The sequence below is a fragment of the Ostrinia nubilalis genome, chromosome 8 (genome assembly GCF_963855985.1).
Source record: "Ostrinia nubilalis chromosome 8, ilOstNubi1.1, whole genome shotgun sequence".
Lineage (NCBI taxonomy): Eukaryota > Metazoa > Arthropoda > Insecta > Lepidoptera > Crambidae > Ostrinia > Ostrinia nubilalis.
This window is the reverse complement of record NC_087095.1, coordinates 14,199,670-14,218,491: the sequence shown is the minus strand read 5'-3', so window position 1 is coordinate 14,218,491 and position 18,822 is coordinate 14,199,670. Positions and strand designations below refer to the sequence as shown.

Genomic DNA, 18,822 nt, shown 5'->3' with positions numbered 1-18,822 from the left:
GCTTCCATCGAAACTCAACGAGCTTGAGGTATCTGCAAAAGTGGACTCTATTACTAAGAGATAAGATCGCAGAGCTTCGGCGATTGCTAGTGCTATCGAATATGGCGAACTGTGGCTTCCATCGAAACTCAACGAACTTCAGGTATCTGCAAAAGTGGACTCTATTACTAAGAGATAAGATCGCAGAGCTTCGGCGATTACTAGTACTATCGAATATGGCGAACTGTGGCTTCCATCGAAACTCAACGTACTTCAGGTATCTGCAAAAGTGGACTCTATTACTAAGAGATAAGATCGCAGAGCTTCGGCGATTACTAATGCTATGGAAGATGGTGAACTGTGGCTTCCATCGAAACTCAGCGAACTTGAGGTATCTTCAAAACTAGACTTTATTACTGTGACATAAAGACGATGTCAGCTTAATCTATGGAACATAGAGCTTTGGCAATCGCCAGTGCTATCGAAGATTGCAAACTGTGGCTACCATAGAAACTCAAAGAGCTATAAAATTGGTCTTTATTACTAAGAGATAGAGATGATATTGTATGTACGAACAATACTCACTGGTTGTATGAGACAAACTCATGATCCGAACATGTTTCCCTCTCTGTCTTTTTGACTTGCTTCCCATATTGTGCGGTTCTCCATTGGCTGTAGCAGCTGAAACATTAAATTATAGATGAAATAATTAGTAAAGAGCGTAAAACGCGACAGCACATAGTAGTAAACACTATGTGTAATTGATATAAGTGCGATTTTTCAATAAAAATATAGTCTGAATCTGAAATATTTGTGGTTTCAAATTCGTAAGTACAGTTATTACATCAATGTATCATTTCGTTGCATAATAGGTAGCATAACAGGGCAGATATGTACCATCCTAGACTGCATCCCACTTAACATCAGGTGCGATTGTGGACAAATACCTGCCTTGTCATGCATAAAAAAAATCTATCACAAACAGAAGGTATTCGCACCAACTAAAATGGCTATCACTCAGCAGCTTCATTCGTCCATACATTTGATTAACTAATAGTACTTTTGTTACTAACTATTTAACTAGTAATTATTGAAGTTAACCACTGAACCAGAATTAATGTAAACAATATTGACCCTTATCACTATCCAATTCAACGCAAAACCTCACCTTTTTCCTTCGCAGCTTCCTTCTTCGCCCACTTCAGCATTTCTTCATACGTCACTGTAATCAGCATTTGTAGTAACACACAACCTCCTACAGGGTTGACGTGGGAAGGCAAAGTCTTCTCTATGATTGTACACGCGTTAGTGAAGCTACGCGGTATGCAGTTTAACGAGCGGGATATGCAGGTTAGGCAGAGAGACATTGTCTGAAACGAAGAAATTTTATTATGAAAAGAAATATATTTTTTGTAATGTTTGTGGCGTGATATAACGCCCCGAAAAGGGCCAACATACTAATAAAGAATTTGATTAACATGTTTCTATAGGTTAACCAATCAAAATGAAGAGTTAAAGTGCCTGATTTTTTTAATTATAAAACGGAAAATAAATCAACTTAAACTGCTGAATACATACAGAATCTAATTCGAATCTAAGACGATTTATTAAAATAGACTTCTCTTTACCCCTCTTTCTCTCTTACCATCACTGTGATTGGGACGAGACGAGAAACAACACAATTAACACATTGATAAGAAAAACGTCATTTTTCCTGGAAAAAGTACAATTTCGCGTAGTGACAGTCCTTTTATCAATGCGTGGATGAGAATGGTTCTGACAGTGATATAATAAGATTTAATTATAGGTTACCTGATACATAGAAGCTCCTGAAAGAACAGCATTGACTAATATTGGTGGTATGAATTCCAGCGCTGTTCCGACGATTGCTAGAATCCCGGCCAACCACGGAGGTCTTCTGTCGCACCAAACCTTGAAAAAGAAGTTACAACATTTTAAAACCATTCAATTCACCCAGCTTTGTGATATTTAGCTAGCTTTTTTTGATTCAAGGATATAGAGGGAGACTTCAAATGTTTACGCCTAAGTTTAAAATTAATTCAAGTAGCTTAAAACAATTTGTACAGGCTCCAACAGCTAATAGCTACATCTCAGCACCAATGAATTTTATAATAATAATAATAATAATAATAAATTTATTTCAACAACAAAGTGTGACTTACAGAATAGTCGTATACTTGTAAAGTAAGTAGGTAGTTATACAAAAAAGAAACTATAAATCTAAAATGCAATTTAAGTAATCTAAGTAAATAAAAATAATAAATACAGTCTTTTAAGATTAAAAACTATGATGGAATACATTAATAAATGTGGGTATACGGCTAAAATCCTTTACCTCCCGTACTAGTTAAAACTGTGTTACGGCAGGCCTGGCTCACTCCGCGCGGTACATCCGATAATTACCTACAGCGAAGCGCCCCGCCGGCGGGTATTATATCAGTCGAGTGTCACGCGCGCGCCCGTCAGGACGCTGGCGTGCGTTGTAGTAGGTAGGTACGTACCTAATTCTATGATCGAATTATTATTTAAAAATTGACATAAAGAGAAAGAAATAGTGTGCGGCGTTCGGGTGTTTAAATTCGAAAAGAAATCTACACCGGATTTATATTTTTTTTCGCTTCCCAAAGATGCTGAAAGGTATGTTGGCCATGTAGGTAATCAATAATTCTTAGGATAGTAGTATAGGAACCTAACCTACCATGACTACTGCTCAGAATGCGTTCGTTCGTTACAGCCAAATGACGTCCACTGCTGGACAAAGGCCTCCCCCAAGGTTTTCCATAATGAATGCGTACTTACCTACATACGTACCTCATTACATATAAGTAGATTAATTAATTTTTCACTAGACAGCAACCCTAACAGCGTAAGAAGAGTTCAGAGGCACGCGATAGAAAGAGATAAACTTGTAGGTGAATAAAATTGTAGGTACGTAGTGCTGTGCGAGCTGAATTCCACTGTATCGCGTCGTAGCAAGACTCGCATTTATTTAAATCTTCTTGTGGAGTAATCCTTCTGTACCTGTACTATTACTTATTCTGTGGTTACGGCAAGGTAGTGATTCTCGCTCCATACAGATAAGAACCATATTAGCGAGCGTGCGTGTTGACTCGGCCGAGAAACCGGTCGCTGCGTTGAGCATGATGACGTGAACTAGCGAAATACAGTATACGCGCGGAATACAGATAAATTTTATTTCGCTATTTAGATCATAATCTGTATGGCTAGAATGTAAATAGTTCTGTTATTTGACATCAGACTTTTATTTAAAGATATGAATTAGTATGTAGATGTAGAAACATTTTTTTTTTTATTTTTTTTTATTTTTTTATAAGTAAACAAATAACAATTATGTAAATCTAAAATACTGAGATCAGATTTATATTGCTGAAGATACGTAAACTGGTAAATTTTTACATTTCTTTATATTTAATTAACATTGTGCATTACTTTCTCTTCGTGTGTTTTAAAGATACTATCTTAAAATGTACCCTATCATGGAAACTACGTTATGCGTGGTCATGGTCCTCTTACCTGTCGTTTATCTAAACAAGCGGCCCAGTCTCTGCCTGATATCTCCAAGGCGTAACAGAGCGTGGACTTCAGTTCAGCTTTGCTTCCAATAGTGGCCAGAATGTGGGTCAACGCTCCAGCTGTTCTGGCGTATTCTTCTCTGGCTGAAAAGTTTTTACCGATTAAATAACGTATCGTCACCATCAAAATTATAAGAAGTACTAAGACGGTCAAGATAGTCAAGCGTAGTGTGGTTCAAAAATAATATTAACAAAAAAATTTAAGTAACTCCAACAAAAGTGTACTAAAAGTGAAAAAATAAAATTCATTGTTTTTATTAGAACCAATTTTTAACAATGATTAATATGTTCAGAGTCATTGCAAGCATATCAAGTTTCTTCATGACTTGAAAAAAGATTCTCAAGTTAGCTGTATGTTTTATTTATATGTTTGTTACCGCATTTTTATACTATTTCTTTTTTTCTGAGTCTGTCATTAAAATTTGAAAGAAAGAAAGATACATTTATTACAATGGACATCACACAAATACAGGCAATTACATAGACATGACAGTGGCACATAATAATAAAAGAAGAAAAAATAAAAACAAGAGTAAACTGAGCAGTGCCACCCATTCACCAACAAGATGCCCACTGCAACGGGACCCCACTTAGCATATGCCGTGGCCCACGGTGACGAAGGCCACGGCGCTGGTTTTCAATTTAGTGATGGATTAGCGATAAATATTGTTTTACGGGACCCAGGTGCCTATCTCCTCATATTTGACTCACCATCACTATCTCCTTTAAACTTGCAGAATCCGTCAGCCGTGCATAGAAACCCGTTGCACTTCTGGTTTTTTCCATCCACACTGTACCACAGACCATCAGCTGGCCAGCGAGAGTTGTCCGCTGACATGTGCTTAATAGCTCGGATTAGCAGCATTCGGGCCAGGTGGCAGTTACGCATCATTAGGACCTTAAGAACGTGGACATAAGGTTGATTATAGTGTCACTTAACAAATTCAATAAGGTCGTTTTTGGAGTTATGGATCGTTTATGCTGATATACGAATGATAGCTCGGATTAGCAGCATTCGGGCTAGGTGGCAGTTACGCATCATTAGAACCTTAAGAACGTGGGCATAAGGTTTATTATAGTGATACTTAACAAATTCAATAAGGTAGTTTTTTGGAGTTATGGATCGTTTATGCTGACATATGTATGATAGCTCGGATTAGCAGCATTCGGGCTAGGTGGCAGTTGCGCATCATTAGAACCTTAAGAATGTGGACATAAGGTTGATTAGTGTGACTTACATTTATAAGGTTGATTATAGTGTTACTTAACAAATTCAATAAGGTCGTTTTTCGGAGTTATGGATCGTTGCGGCGAGAGCCAGCGAGTTGTCAGCTGACATGTGCTTGATGGCGCGGATTAGCAGCATTCGGGCTAGGTGACAGTTACGCATCATTAGAACCTTATGAAGGAGGACATAAGGTTGATTATAGTGTTACTTAACAAATTCAATAAGGTCGTTTTTCGGAGTTATGGATCGTTGCGGCGAGAGCCAGCAAGTTGTCAGCTGACATGTGCTTGATGGCTCGGATTAGCAGCATTCGGGCCAGGTGGCAGTTGCGCATCATTAGAACCTTAAGAAGGAGGACATAAGGTGGCTTATAGTGTTACTTAACAAATTCAATAAGGTCGTTTTTTGGAGTTATCGTTTCGAGCTATTTTTGGAATTATGGAGTTTTTTGGAGTTATCGTTTTTTGAAGTTGTGGCGAGAGCCAGCGAGTTGTCCGCCGACATGTGCTTGATAGCTCGGATTAGCAGCATTCGGGCCAGGTGGCAGTTACGCATCATTAGAACCTTAAGAACGTGGACATAAGGTTGATTATAGTGTCACTTAACAAATTCAATAAGGTCGTTTATCAGCCGGCCAGCGAGAGTGTCAGCTGACATGTGCTTGATAGCTCGGATTAGGAGCATTCGGGTTAGGTGGCAGTTGCGCATCATTAGAACCTTAAGAAGGAGGACATAAGGTTGATTATAGTGTTACTTAACAAATTCAATAAAGTCGTTTTTCGGAGTTATGGATCGTTTATGCTGACATATGCATGATAGCTCGCATTAGCAGCATTCGGGCTAGGTGGCAGTTGCGCATCATTAGATCCTTAAGAAGGAGGGAATAAGGTTGATTATTAGTGTCACTTAACAAATTCAATAAGGTCGTTTATCAGCTGGCCTGCGAGTGTCAGCTGACATGTGCTTGATGGCTCGGATTAGCAGCATTCGGGCCAGGTGGCAGTTACGCATCATTAGGACCTTAAGAACGTGGACATAAGTTTTATTTTAGGGTCACTTAACAAATTCAATAAGGTCGTTTTTTGGAGTTATGGATCGTTTAGGCTGACATATGCAATTATGCATGATAGCTCGGATTAGCAGCATTCGGGCGAGGTGACAGTTACGCATCATTAGGACCTTAAGAACGTGTACATAAGGTTGATTATAGTGTTACTTAACAAATTCAATAAGATGGTTTATCAGCCGGCCAGCGAAAGTTGTCCGCTGACATGAGCTTGATGGCTCGAATTAGCAGTATTCGGGCCAGATGGCAGTTACGCATCATTAGGACCTTAAGAACGTGGACATAAGGTTTATTATAGTGTCACTTAACAAATTCAATAAGGTCGTTTTTTGGAGTTATGGATCGTTTATGCTGACATATGAATTCGGATTAGCAGCATTCGGGCGAGGTGGCAGTTGCGCATCATTAGAACCTTAAGGAGGAGGGAATAAGGTTGATTGTCAGTGTGACTTAACAAATTCAATAGGGTCGTTTATCAGCCGACCAGCGAGAGGATTAGCAGCATTCGGGCCAGGTGGCAGTTACGCATCATTAGAACCTTAAGAACGTAGACATAAGGTTGATTATAGTGTTACTTAACAAATTTAATAAGGTCGTTTTTTGGAGTTATGGATCGTTGCGGCGAGAGCCAGCGAGTTGTCCGCCGACATGTGCTTGATGGCTCGAATTAGCAGCATTCGGGTTAGTTGGCAGTTGCGCATCATTAGAACCTTAAGAAGGAGGACATAAGGTTTATTATAATGTCACTTAACAAATTCAATAAGGTCGTTTTTTGGAGTTATGGATCGTTTATGCTGACATATGCATGATAGCTCGGATTAGGAGCATTCGGGTTAGTTTTTAGTTGCGCATCATTAGAACCTTAAGAACGTGGACATAATGTTGATAATAGTGTGACTTACATTTATAAGGCTTGAAGTATAAGTTTCAAGTGGTTCCTGACTAAGGTCCTATTCTTATTGACTAGCTTTTGATTGTGCCTTTGTCCGCGTGGAAATATTTTTTATGACAGTTTAGCCTATATTGGCTAAACTTCATGATTCATAGTGGAACATTTCCCGGTTTTTGAAAGGGGTAGGGGGATACTTTATACCCTTATGTGATAGACCAAAATTTACAGGCGAAGCCGCGGGCAAAAGCTAGTAGGCTTATCCAGAAATCTTTGAGCATGTTCAGCAGTAGATGTCCTGTAGCTGAAATGATGATGATAATGATTACCTACCTTCACAATCAAAGCCCAAGATGGCTGGGGTTGCGCCAACAAGACAACCAGCTCCAGTCCAATAGCAGTCTTGTTGGGCAGGTCTTGTGTGCTTTTAACATTCAGGGATATGTCATCAAAACTGCCTTCGAATAGATCCGGACTGACGAACGTGAACCAAGGGTAGGGGCTGTCTTTGGACGAGACTGCTGGCTTGTCCTGCTCTTTGAAAGCCTGGAATTGGTGTAATAATGTTAAGGAGAATCGACCTAAATGATATGAGTGAAAGGTTCAAATTACGGTGGCAATATATGGGACAGAGCGCTGTTATTACAAGTTTAACCCTCATTTACATCAAAGATTGAAAATGTTAATCGATTTTCGACCTTATAATAAGTGAATAAGGTAAGTGGACATCCCTCACGTCTCTCGTCTGCTGTTTTATGTCCAGTCCAGCCAAGTCTGCACCGGTTGAGCAGATTGATGAAGTATCTGAGCTATGCTGAGCAAACTTACTTGATGTATGAAATGTAGCTCAGCGCCCCTATACTTGAACAGCTTGTTGCACTTCGCATGGACATCCCTAATATCTCGAGTCTGCTGTTTTATGTCCAGTCCAGCCAAGTTTGCACCGGTTGAGTAGATTGATGAAGTATCTGAGCTATGCTGAGCAAACTTACTTGATGTATGAAATGTAGCTCAGCGCCCCTATACACCAGGCACTTGAACAGCTTGTTGCACTTCGCATGGACATCCCTAATATCTCGAGTCTGCTGTTTTATGTCCAGTCCAGCCAAGTTTGCACCGGTTGAGCAGATTGATGAAGTATCTGAGCTATGCTGAGCAAACTTACTTGATGTATGAAATGTAGCTCAGCGCCCCTATACACCAGGCACTTGAACAGCTTGTTGCACTTCGCGTGGACATCCCTAACATCTCGAGTCTGCTGTTTTATGTCCAGTCCAGCCAAGTCTGCACCGGTGGAACAAATCGATGGAAGTAACTGAGCTACACAGAGTAGGATATTGAGAATGTCGTTGAGGAGCAGGCGGTTAGTAGCTTCTGTTGTTGTTGTCTGGAATAAACAAAAAAATATTTTTAGAAGCTAAAACTGGGCTATTATAACATCATCAGGTCATTTAGTTTATATTACAGGAATACAAACATATTTAATTTACAGGAGGCAAATGTAAGATTTGGCCTAACATCCTCATTCTGGCCAGACAGACACGTTAGGGAAGTTTTATAGCAAAAAAAAAACTAAATATATCGAAACGTTTTAGCACATTATCATTTTAATAGCTATCCACCATGCACCCTACTGTTATTAAAATTTTACGTAAGTATAAACCTATTTTTTTTTCTCTTTTTATCTCTGTAGCGACTGTGCGACGGGCGCCAGCAGTGAGTGTGCGAGCGCGACAGCAACATAATTACGCGCGAGCGATAAGGATGGGTAGCTTGGGGTCATTGGACAAAATTCTACGTGCTCGCAGACCAGGCTTTAGTAGAGATAATTCATTCAATTCATGGATAGATAGCGTGAGCGTCCAGCGTAGCTACTAACGTTAAATAATATTTACCGTTTAAACCAAAAATGCACCTTATTTACCTGGCAATACCGCACAGTCAATATGGTAAGAGTCTCATTCAGCATGCCAGCAAAGATTCTTTGAGCCATTCTCGGAGGCACGGTATCCCATAGATCTTTTCTACTACCTGTAACGAAAACAAACATTCAACGATAAGGAGGCGACTTTAAGATGGCCTTAAAATTCGTAATTATTACTATCCGTTCGTTTTAAGTTTCCCGCAGACTAAAGACTGTTAGTCGGCCGATAGTTGGGCCCGATTTTATTTGTACGAAGAATCGACCGGTACTAAATCGGTGTAATGTCAGGCCTGTTCATCTCCGCGAGTTTACATCGAAAACAAAACACGCACGATGGTCCACCTACAGGATACTATTCGACAAGGCCTCACATACGAGCGAACATTGACTCACGCACGCGTATTCTTGTGTATGATGTAAGAAAATAAAGAAAATGGTGTACTAAATACTGTGCAGTATTTAACTGCCTAAATAATAATAAAAACACAGAATGTACTTTTTTAAGTTGCCTCAAGACACTGAGAGGTAAATAAGTAGTTAATATTATTCATGATATTTCCTCCGCCATTTTCCGCAGTTTGGCACCTCACGTCACATCATTTTACCGAAGTCAGCCCTTTTGTCGGCCGATAGTTTAGTCGGGCAGTTAATCATACGCATGTATGAAAGTGCGCACATTACACCGATTTGATTTTCATACAAATTAGAATCGGACCTAACTATCGGCCAACTAAAAGTCTAAACAACTAATGCATACTACCTTTCAAGCTGTAGATCCTGGCTACACAAGAGTTGCAGCGCTGCAGCGGTGGGAACCAAAGGTGGGAATAGTCCCGTGTCTGTCAGTATAAAGCAAACGTACCGTTCATATAAAGCCACCATCCCTGCACAGAGGGTGTTCCGGCTTCATGCACCGTCCGCGTCTGCCCGTCTATAGGCCGGCCTCCGGAGTCCTGCAGGATGTATAGAGAGAGCACCCTGTTGTGGAGATCTAGCACCCTCTCTGCGACTGCCTCTGACATCGTTACGTAGCGTTTGTAACAAGCCTGTACAAAAAAAAATTAGGCTTAGTGGAATAAGCCCAAAAAAAAACAATAATCTTATCAATAAGCTAGCTCGATTCGTCTTTCTCTCTCTTAGACATCATGTTAGCACATGAGACCAAAATAATACAAATCATAAGAAGTTTTTATGAAGTAAACAAAAAAGTACTCGTCTCGTATAACTTAAGTAAGATGCACCTTCAGGTTCAATATTGACTGCTTTTGTAATAACTGTTAGTTCTCCACTAATCCAATGAATAAATTAGGCCCGATTCGACCAAACTTTTATCCGAGAATAACTCCTGGTATAACTGGCACATTGATTGTATTTATCTTTAGAAGTAGTTTTCACTCCTATGACGAAGTGGTTACTTCTAACTCTATGTTTGAAGGTTGACTTTATGGAAGCAACTTTGAAGACTTATTGCAAAATGTATACAATTAGTCGAGTGAAAAATGAACTACATTTTTTTTGGAGTTTAAACCATATTACATTAGAATAAATTACATATCAGTGCTTGTGACGGAAATATCTCTAACCTGCAGCAAAGACAGTCTCTCCGAGCTCCCCATATCCTCAACGTGTTGCAGATAGCAGAACAGACTGTTCTTCAGCAGGGCAGCTGCTCCAAGAGTAGCCGTCAATACTGGCAAGTCCGCGTGATCGAGAGCTTCTTGGGCCAACATATGCAGGTGCTCTAGAAGTTGACAAAAGAGACTTTATGACGTTGATGATAAGGGTGTGAAAGTTGAGAGAAACCCTGATCAGAATAGATATGTAGAAACATGCAAATATGAACCTTAATGCTGGAGAACAGATGTTCTGAAAGTTGACAAAAACATGAATAAAAGAAACTTTATGACGTTGATGATAAGGGTGTGAAAAGTTGGGAGAATCCCAGAGCTGAAAACATATGAAGAAACATGCAAATATGGACCTTAATTCTAGAGGACAGTTGTTCTGGAAGATTACAAATAACATGAATAAAAGAGACTTTATGACGTTGATGATAAAGGTGTGGAAAGTTGAGAGAAACCCTGATCAGAATAGATGTGTAGTAATATGCAAATAGGGCCCCAAAATGCTGGAGGTGTTAATACAAAGGACAGCAACAAATCAGTTTAGGTTTTATTAGTGTACAGAAGACATCATATCAATGTAAACACTGGGACATCTTATGTAGCTGTAATAAAAGCGATTTTGCAAACAAAAATAGGTACATATTTTAGTCTAAAGATAAATTAACTACATAAAAACTTACCAAGCAAAGAATCACTGGATTTAATGGCTAATTGCACGAATTTGTCAGGATCTGAAGTTTTGGCGACACCAATATCTCCAGAATCATCTTCTTCAGTCTTGACAAACATTCCTGAGCCTTGTCTGAAAGAAAAATAAGTTCAATTTTTTTAAAAATCTCAATTTTGTAGTTAACAAAAATTTTATCAAAGTGCTCATAAAACCTTTCATTAACAAAGGCATACAGTTACTTAGGTGTCAGTGTACCTATTTAACTGCCTAAATAAATTAGGTAATTTCATTGCCTCCAGTCATTCATTGGATCAGTCAATAGAACAAATTCTAGATCAAAATGATTTTCCACCTTCTTTTATAGATCTACACCAGTAAATAACTATGTACTCACTTGAAAGCAACTGAAAACTCCTCTTCCAACCACAGCACAATTTTCACCGCTGCAAACGAGGCATTTCTGGGAAAGTCCAATCTCCCACCGACTACTCCAGGACAAATTGTCTCAGATAATACCGTCTGGTTTGCCTGGAAAATGGGATCAAATTAATTATACACTCGCAAGAGCTAGATAATTTTTAAAAATCTAGATATTACAACAGAAGAAAAAGGAAAACAGCCTGAATAATAAAAAGTGGTTTTGTAGCCTAAATAAGGTATACTATAGTGCATATTACCTGATAATATTCCAAGTCCCTTTGCAATAATATGGGAATCCGATCCATAATATTTCCATCTTCTATCACCTCCATCTTGATTTAGGTGAAAATAAAACAAAATTGGAACAAAAAAAAACTATTTACTTACAATAAATAACTAAAAAATAAACTAAACTAAACTATGTGCACAATTTTTGAATTGAATTTTGTTGTCGACTATTTTTGATATTTCTTCTTGGAGTAACCGGTGTAGAGGGACGCCGTCGTGTTTGTAGATCCAGTAGCCTCCGTTTTTAAGAATCAGGTCGTAACGCTTGGGTCCGGAGACGGGAGAACTGAGCCAGATCTGTTTGTTCGGTGTTTGTCTATTTATTACGTACGTTCCGTATTTTGGACCAAGCGCTACAGTTAGAACTCCATCCTGAAATAAGTGTTAAATCTTTATTATTATTATGGTAATAACCAATATTATGAAATGAGAACCAGTTAATGATACAGAAGGAAGACTTAAATGAAACCTGATTTTCGTTTGTTTTTTAAGTTTGCCATACTTTGAAGTATTTAAACCAATGATTTAGTTATTTATGGTAACAAATTTGGGGGAGGCCTATGCATAGAGTTAATGGGCCTATGTTCAGCAGTGGACGTCCTATGGCTGAGATGATGATGATAATGGTGGCAGCATTCATGCATGATCTTTGATTATATTTGTATACTCATAATATAATTTGTCCACAACACAGGTAAATAATGAAGTACTCACACTGTACATAACATCTGCGCCTTTAAGATTAGGCGAGTCCTCGACAATTTCTTCGAAGTAATCGCATAAAGATTCTAGAGTTTCATTGCAGATTTCTTCAAAAACTACCTGGTCAACTTGATCAGCAGATTCAGTTTCAGATGAACTGGAAAAATTTCGCGGAACATGGAAATAGGGACTTTTTACACTATGTAGGGCACACGACTGTTGCCGCACTACTAAGGGTAAAATATTGATTTGCCTCCGCGCCAGCCACCGGCTGGTACGAAGAATATTTCTGAGCATTTTACGAAATATCGAACGACTGAATTTGAGGTTACTTTTTTGTTGACTGACTCACTGTAGGATTGGGTAAAAAATATCGATATATCAAAATATCGATATTTTTTCAGAAAAATATCGATATAAATTAGCGATATTTTTTCCGGCGATATATCAATTTTCGATATTTATTTTCAGATATCAAAATCGATATATTTTAATATTTTTAAAGCTCTACTGTCTGCTCATGCGTCACATCATTTATGTTTTTGACCAATCCGATTTCTTATATTTAGTAAATATGCAGTAAGCTGTATGGGTTTAGTTTCTTTGCTTCAAACACAAACAAAAATTACGCTCTATGACTTGCTTGTCTATGCACATCAAACAAAGAGTGCTCCTGAGCCCCGATTACGGTAACTTTTAACGTCTACAATCCAGACACGCTTCATCGATTCTGCGATACGATTGGTCAAAACAGCTGACGTACGCTGTTGAACGACCAATCGTATCGCAGAATCGAGAAGCGTGTCTGGATTGTAGACGTTAAAAATTACCGTAATCGGGGCTCTGATGTCAATATCAGACAAATACTGGTTTGAATAATGTTTTTTTGTCAATGTTTAATTGCTAATTCGAAAAAATAAATTGAAATTTTACAACTTGAGTTGAAACAGCGACATGTGTTTTCTTTAAAATTTAGATAATTTTGGCCATTTTTATAAATAATTGCAAATTGGACAAAAAATATCGATATATCGAAATATCGATATTTCTTGGGCGATATATATCGATATATTTGAAAAATATCGATACGATAAATATCGATATTTTTTTTCCGTTTGCCCATCCCTAACTCACTGACAGAACAGCTGATTCGAGTCTGTCATTGTCAATGTCATTTTACTATTTTAACGTTCTACGGAAAAAATATTTGTTTTTATCATTATTTCTTATGTTTAAATTAAATAAAAATATTAAGACTCTTTCTTACCTCAATCGATAAAGATAACAATGGCGCAGTCCCTTTTCCAAAAAAGTATGAGCGTGAATTCGGAAACAAGGTAGTGACGACAGCGACATCTATTTTTTCATGACGCCAACATGAATTGTTGCCCAAAGCAAGCAAACCTTGGAAGGTTTTAAGCCACAAAACTAGATGGCAGCACTAATTTCAAAATAATTCTTCGCTGAGACTGAAAGCTAAGGAATGGATCGAGTCGTCTTTTTAGAATTTTTATTTTTTATAAATATTATTTTTCATTTAATTAAATACTTAGTTGTCGATCTTTGCATTTTTCCTGAAGCCTTTATATCATGCAGTGGCGTAGCTTGGGGGGGGCAGGGGGGGCCATGGCCCCGGGCGGCATATTAAAGGGGGCGGCGGATAAGAAAAAAAACATTGCATGAACAAGAAAAAAAAAAGGTCGACTATGTCTACGTTGAGACTAACAAATCTAGCTATACTGGCAATGAGGATCATTTCGATTTTTAGCTGTGAATTAGGGGTCGCAAACCGGGATACCGAATTTCGAAAATACCGGAATACCGGGCCAAATTTAGGTCTAATTAATACCGGTATTCATTTCACAAAAACCGGGATTTTCGGTATTTTCGGTTTTAGTAAAATAAATAAAAAACAAATATAAATAGAAAAATTTACGCGCCGTGCCGCCGTGTAATTCAAAATACGCGCGCGCGAGTTCTTTTTGAGTTGATTGAGTGATAGTCGACGTAAACTCCGCCGCCGACGTCCTGACACCTCTCATCGACAACATCTGGATGGAAGAGGAACTAATAAGGGGCTTTTAATGACTGTGCCAAAGAAAGGGTACATAAGCTAGTGTAGTAATTGGAAAGGTATCACTTTGCTCTCGATACCGTCAAAGGTTTTCTGCAAGATTATCTTGGATAGGTTATCGGGGGCCGTTGAACCTCTTTTGCGTAGGGAACAGGCTGGCTTCCGCCCGAACCGCTCGTGCACCGACCAGATCAATACTTTGCGTATCATCTTGGAGCAGGCATCAGAATGGCAAAGGGACTTTGAAAAAGCCTTTGATACGCTAAAGTGAGCAAGCATATGGTCGAGACTCGCTGACATTGGTGTCCCGCCGAATAATATCCATCTACTTAATGAAGGCCATCTTCAAGAAATATTCATGTACTGTCACTCACGACGGCCTCATCTCCGAAGACATCGAGGTGCATGCGGGCGTCCGGCAAGTCTGCCTACTTTCGCCGCTTCTCTTTCTGGCTGTCTTGGGTGGAATCATGTGTCGTGCATATCAAAACCAACGGCGTGGAATAGAGTGGGGTATAATCGGAGTCTTAGAAGACTTAGATTATGCTGATGACCTCTGTTTGCTGAGCCACACGCATCACGATATGCAATCCAAAATTGATGACCTACATCGAGAGGCGGGCATCACGGGGCTCAAAATTAACTGCTGGAAGACCCAAGAGATGCGATCTGGAGTGAGGAATTGCACACCATTACGGATTGGTGCAGAGGATGTGGAACGTGTCCACAATTTTACCTACCTCGGGAGCGTCGTGTCAGAGACTGGAGGTACCGAAGAGGACATCACTTCGCGCATTGCCAAGGCTAGAGCTACCTTCGCACAACTTCGCCCCGTATGGCAGTCACGGAAACTGACCCGAAGGGTCAAGATCTAAAATTTTCGGGTCCAACGTTAAATCCGTTCTGCTCTATGGGTGTGAAACGTCACCAAGGTCATCTTGCTCCAGCTGCAGAACTTCGTCAACCGCTGCCTTCGCCGAATTCTCGGCATATACTGGCCTCAGAAAATCTCCAACGTCGAGCTATTGGAACGGTGCCACGAAATTCCGATCGACCAGCAGATCAAGCGCCGCAAGTGAAACTGGATTGGCCACACTCTCCGAAGAGATCCCGATCACATCGCCAAGCAGGCTCTGGATTGGAACCCCCAAGGAAAACGCAAACGTGGTCGCCCCAAGCAAACTTGGCGGCGCACTGTGGCAGACGAGGCGAAGAAGATCGGCAAGACTTGGAGTGAGATCAAACGCGAAGCTCAAGACCTAACGCGATGGAGGACTGTTGTGGACGCCCTCTGCCCCATCTAGGGGACATAGGACCTTAAGTCAAGTAAGTCAAGAGTGATAAAAGTTTAGATACTTTACTGTTTCTACGATCTCATTACAAGGCCCAAAAATTTAATCTAGATTTAATAATATTTAGATTACCTCTTTATAACTCAATTTGATTTGGACTGAATTTTGTTTTATTTAGAAGATAAATTAATTTAGGTTAGGTACCTACTTACTATACCTCCGCAAACTAACTTTATTATACTAAATTTGCTAAATTAAGCTTAATCTCGGAAATATCGAAAATACCGGATTATCGGTATTTGTCTAGAGCCAATACCGAAAATACCGGTTTTGCTGAAATGATTCGGTATTGCGACCCTTACTGTGAATGCAGATTTATAGGGCTAAGAAATCCTTAATACACAGTCCAAAAATTTTTGTTCTACGACAAAAATTGACGAAGTTATGGCCAAAATACTAAAAAAGTTCACTGACCGCCCGGCGCGGGGACGATGACGTCACTATATCCGATCCGAACGCTGCCGGCGTACTGCGTGGATAGAAAATATTTTTTTCTAGCCCAACTATCAGTTTTAGAGAAAAACTTGTAATGACATTTATTCATCAGTACCTCTAGTAGGAAAAACTTTCGAGTTCGTTTCGTTGCGTATTCAAAGTGTCATCGAAAAATTTTGTATGAAAAATTAAACAGCGCCCCCTATATTATAGCCGCCCTAGGGGGCGCTGTTTAATTTTTCATACAAAATTTTTCGATGACACTTTGAATACGCAACGAAACGAACTCGAAAGTTTTTCCTACTAGAGGTACAGAATAAAGTAAGCTATCGATAGGTAATTTTTAAAAATAGAAATTGTGAAAAATAACGCAAAAAATCCATACGCTCATACGATTCAATGGAACGCAGAGACGCGATTGGGGTCTCCGCGGTGGTATATTTGGCGATTTATTCAAATAAAGTGTTCATAAGTGTTGTTAGAGTCATATCTTCTTCCAAGTAAAATATAAAAATGTATAAGTATTAATTTATTTACTTCTAACAATAAGGTATAGCTGAGGCAGATACACTCTGCCTAGGCTACAAGACATTGCTATGAAGATCATTTCGATGTACACACAATACCTACCTGTTATTTAGTTTTTCTGAGTTAACCCTACGTACCTACCTATCTATTCGCCGTTCCCATGGGCGGGCCAGCTGCTGCAGGAAAGGACAGCTGCTCCCTCCTGGAAATCTATTTAATCTTAGCCTAGAAGCTGGGTATGACTCCCCCGCCCCCCTCCTCTCCCTAGGTCATAAGCTGGGCATGACTTCCCCCTCGGCCAGAAGTTGGGTATGATTTACCCCCCCCCCCCCCAGGCCCGAAACTGGGTATGACTTGACCCCTCCCCCTCCCCCCAGGTTAGAAGCTGGGTAAGGCTTGCCCCTCCCCCCAGGCCATAAGCATAAGCTGGATATGACTCCCCTTCGGCCAGAAGCTGGGTATGACACCCCCCCCCCATGCCAGAAATGCCAGAAACTGGGTATGACTTGACCCCCCCCCCCCTCCCCCCAGGCCAGAAGCTGGGTAAGGCTAGCCCCTCCCCCCAGCCCATAGAAACTGGTTATGACTTGACCCCCCCCTCCCCCAGGCCAGAAGCTGGGGTAAGGCTAGCCCCTTCCCCCAGTCCATAAGCATAAGCTGGGTATGACTTACCCCCCCCCCCCCCCCAGGCCAGACACTGGGTATGACTTGCCTCTCCCCCCCTCCCACCAAGGGCAGAAGCTGGGTAAGGCTTGCTCCTCCCCCCAGGCTATAAGCTGGGTATGACTTATCCCCCCCCCAGGCCAGAAACTGGGTATTATTAGCATAATATTATGTATTATTATGTTCAATACAAACAATCATTAAGTTACACTCACCCCAACCGCGTCTCCGCATTGCATCGAATCCTATGAAAATGTGGTTTTTGGACATAGCGATACTTATTTTTCACAATTTTTATTTTTAAAAATTACTGGTCGATAGGTTACTTTATTTTGATGAATAAATAAATATTATTAAAAGTTTTTTTCTAAAACTGATAGTTTAGCTGGAAAAAAATATTTTCCATCCCAATAGTACGCCGGCTGCGCTCGATTCGGATATAGTGACGTCACGCGGCCCTGCGTACGTTGACTTTTAGCGGCAAAAACGGCCTATGTTTATTACTTAATATCTTCGTAAGTAATGGTCCGATTTGGATAATTCAAAAAGATATATCTTTCTTATGTCTTAAAGATTAACGTAGATACTAGTTTTATTGAATTTTCTACAACAGTACTGATCCTCATTGAAAATGAGATACAATTTGATATCGACGATTGTGTAAGAGATTTTGCTTTGAAAAAAGCACGAAGAGTACATTTATAATCTATTTTTTTAAGTAATAGTAACAAAAATATTTAAGGAGCTTACTTACCCCTCTAAAACTTGCGCCACAGATAATCTTTCGTGATTTCTCTTGTTACAAACCGAAATAAAAAAGTGGTTTGTAAATAGTTAAAGCCATATCTAAGCTACTTTTAAAACCGTGTATTTATTATATTCTGCAAGTTCGAAATTCAAAATTAGCTAAAATGGTAACTTTTAGCAGTAATTAAATCTGTAACTTGCTGCAAATATCTAATGAATTCAAACAAATTATTTTAAAAAATAGCTTCGATACATATTTTATTATACATTTTTCATACCACTTTTTTAATTTCGGTCTATAACAAATGTAATCAAGAAAAAATATGGTGGCGCTGGTTAGCTAGGGTACAACCCTTAATAATATTAAGCACATTATGTTAAGTATTCCTTCTAAGTTCAATGAGCACTATACAGTGTGAGTCACGTTAAAGTGTACATATGAAAATATGTGAAACTAGACCTATTTTTATCGATAAAAAAGAGGTCAAAAAATTTTTATAGAATTTTTTTTCTTCCAATTACTTATTGTAAAGAAAACGTAATAACTTTTAAACTAAGCGGTATATCCTGATAAAATAAAAACAGTAATAATGCTAAATAACAGGCAATACTAAAAAA

The 18,822-nt window shown here is 39.3% G+C and overlaps 2 protein-coding genes across 2 annotated transcripts; both read right to left on the bottom strand.

Annotated features, from left to right (window-relative positions):
• Positions 1 to 252: 252 nt before the first annotated feature.
• LOC135074256 (uncharacterized protein KIAA0825) lies at positions 253 to 11,828 on the bottom strand. Its single transcript, XM_063968545.1, has 13 exons — positions 11,673 to 11,828; positions 11,390 to 11,523; positions 11,006 to 11,127; positions 10,284 to 10,441; positions 9,563 to 9,755; positions 8,701 to 8,807; positions 7,942 to 8,163; positions 7,110 to 7,322; positions 6,068 to 6,154; positions 1,792 to 1,911; positions 1,148 to 1,349; positions 565 to 660; positions 253 to 374 (listed from the first exon to the last, which is right to left on the bottom strand). The coding sequence occupies exons 1-13, from the start codon at positions 11,745 to 11,747 to the stop codon at positions 253 to 255; spliced, it is 1,851 nt and encodes a 616-aa protein (XP_063824615.1). The 5' UTR covers positions 11,748 to 11,828.
• Positions 11,775 to 12,753, bottom strand: LOC135074249 (frataxin homolog, mitochondrial). The gene is made up of 2 exons (XM_063968538.1): positions 12,418 to 12,753; positions 11,775 to 12,075 (listed from the first exon to the last, which is right to left on the bottom strand). The coding sequence occupies exons 1-2, from the start codon at positions 12,700 to 12,702 to the stop codon at positions 11,824 to 11,826; spliced, it is 537 nt and encodes a 178-aa protein (XP_063824608.1). The 5' UTR covers positions 12,703 to 12,753; the 3' UTR covers positions 11,775 to 11,823.
• Between the last annotated feature and the right edge of the window lie 6,069 nt (positions 12,754 to 18,822).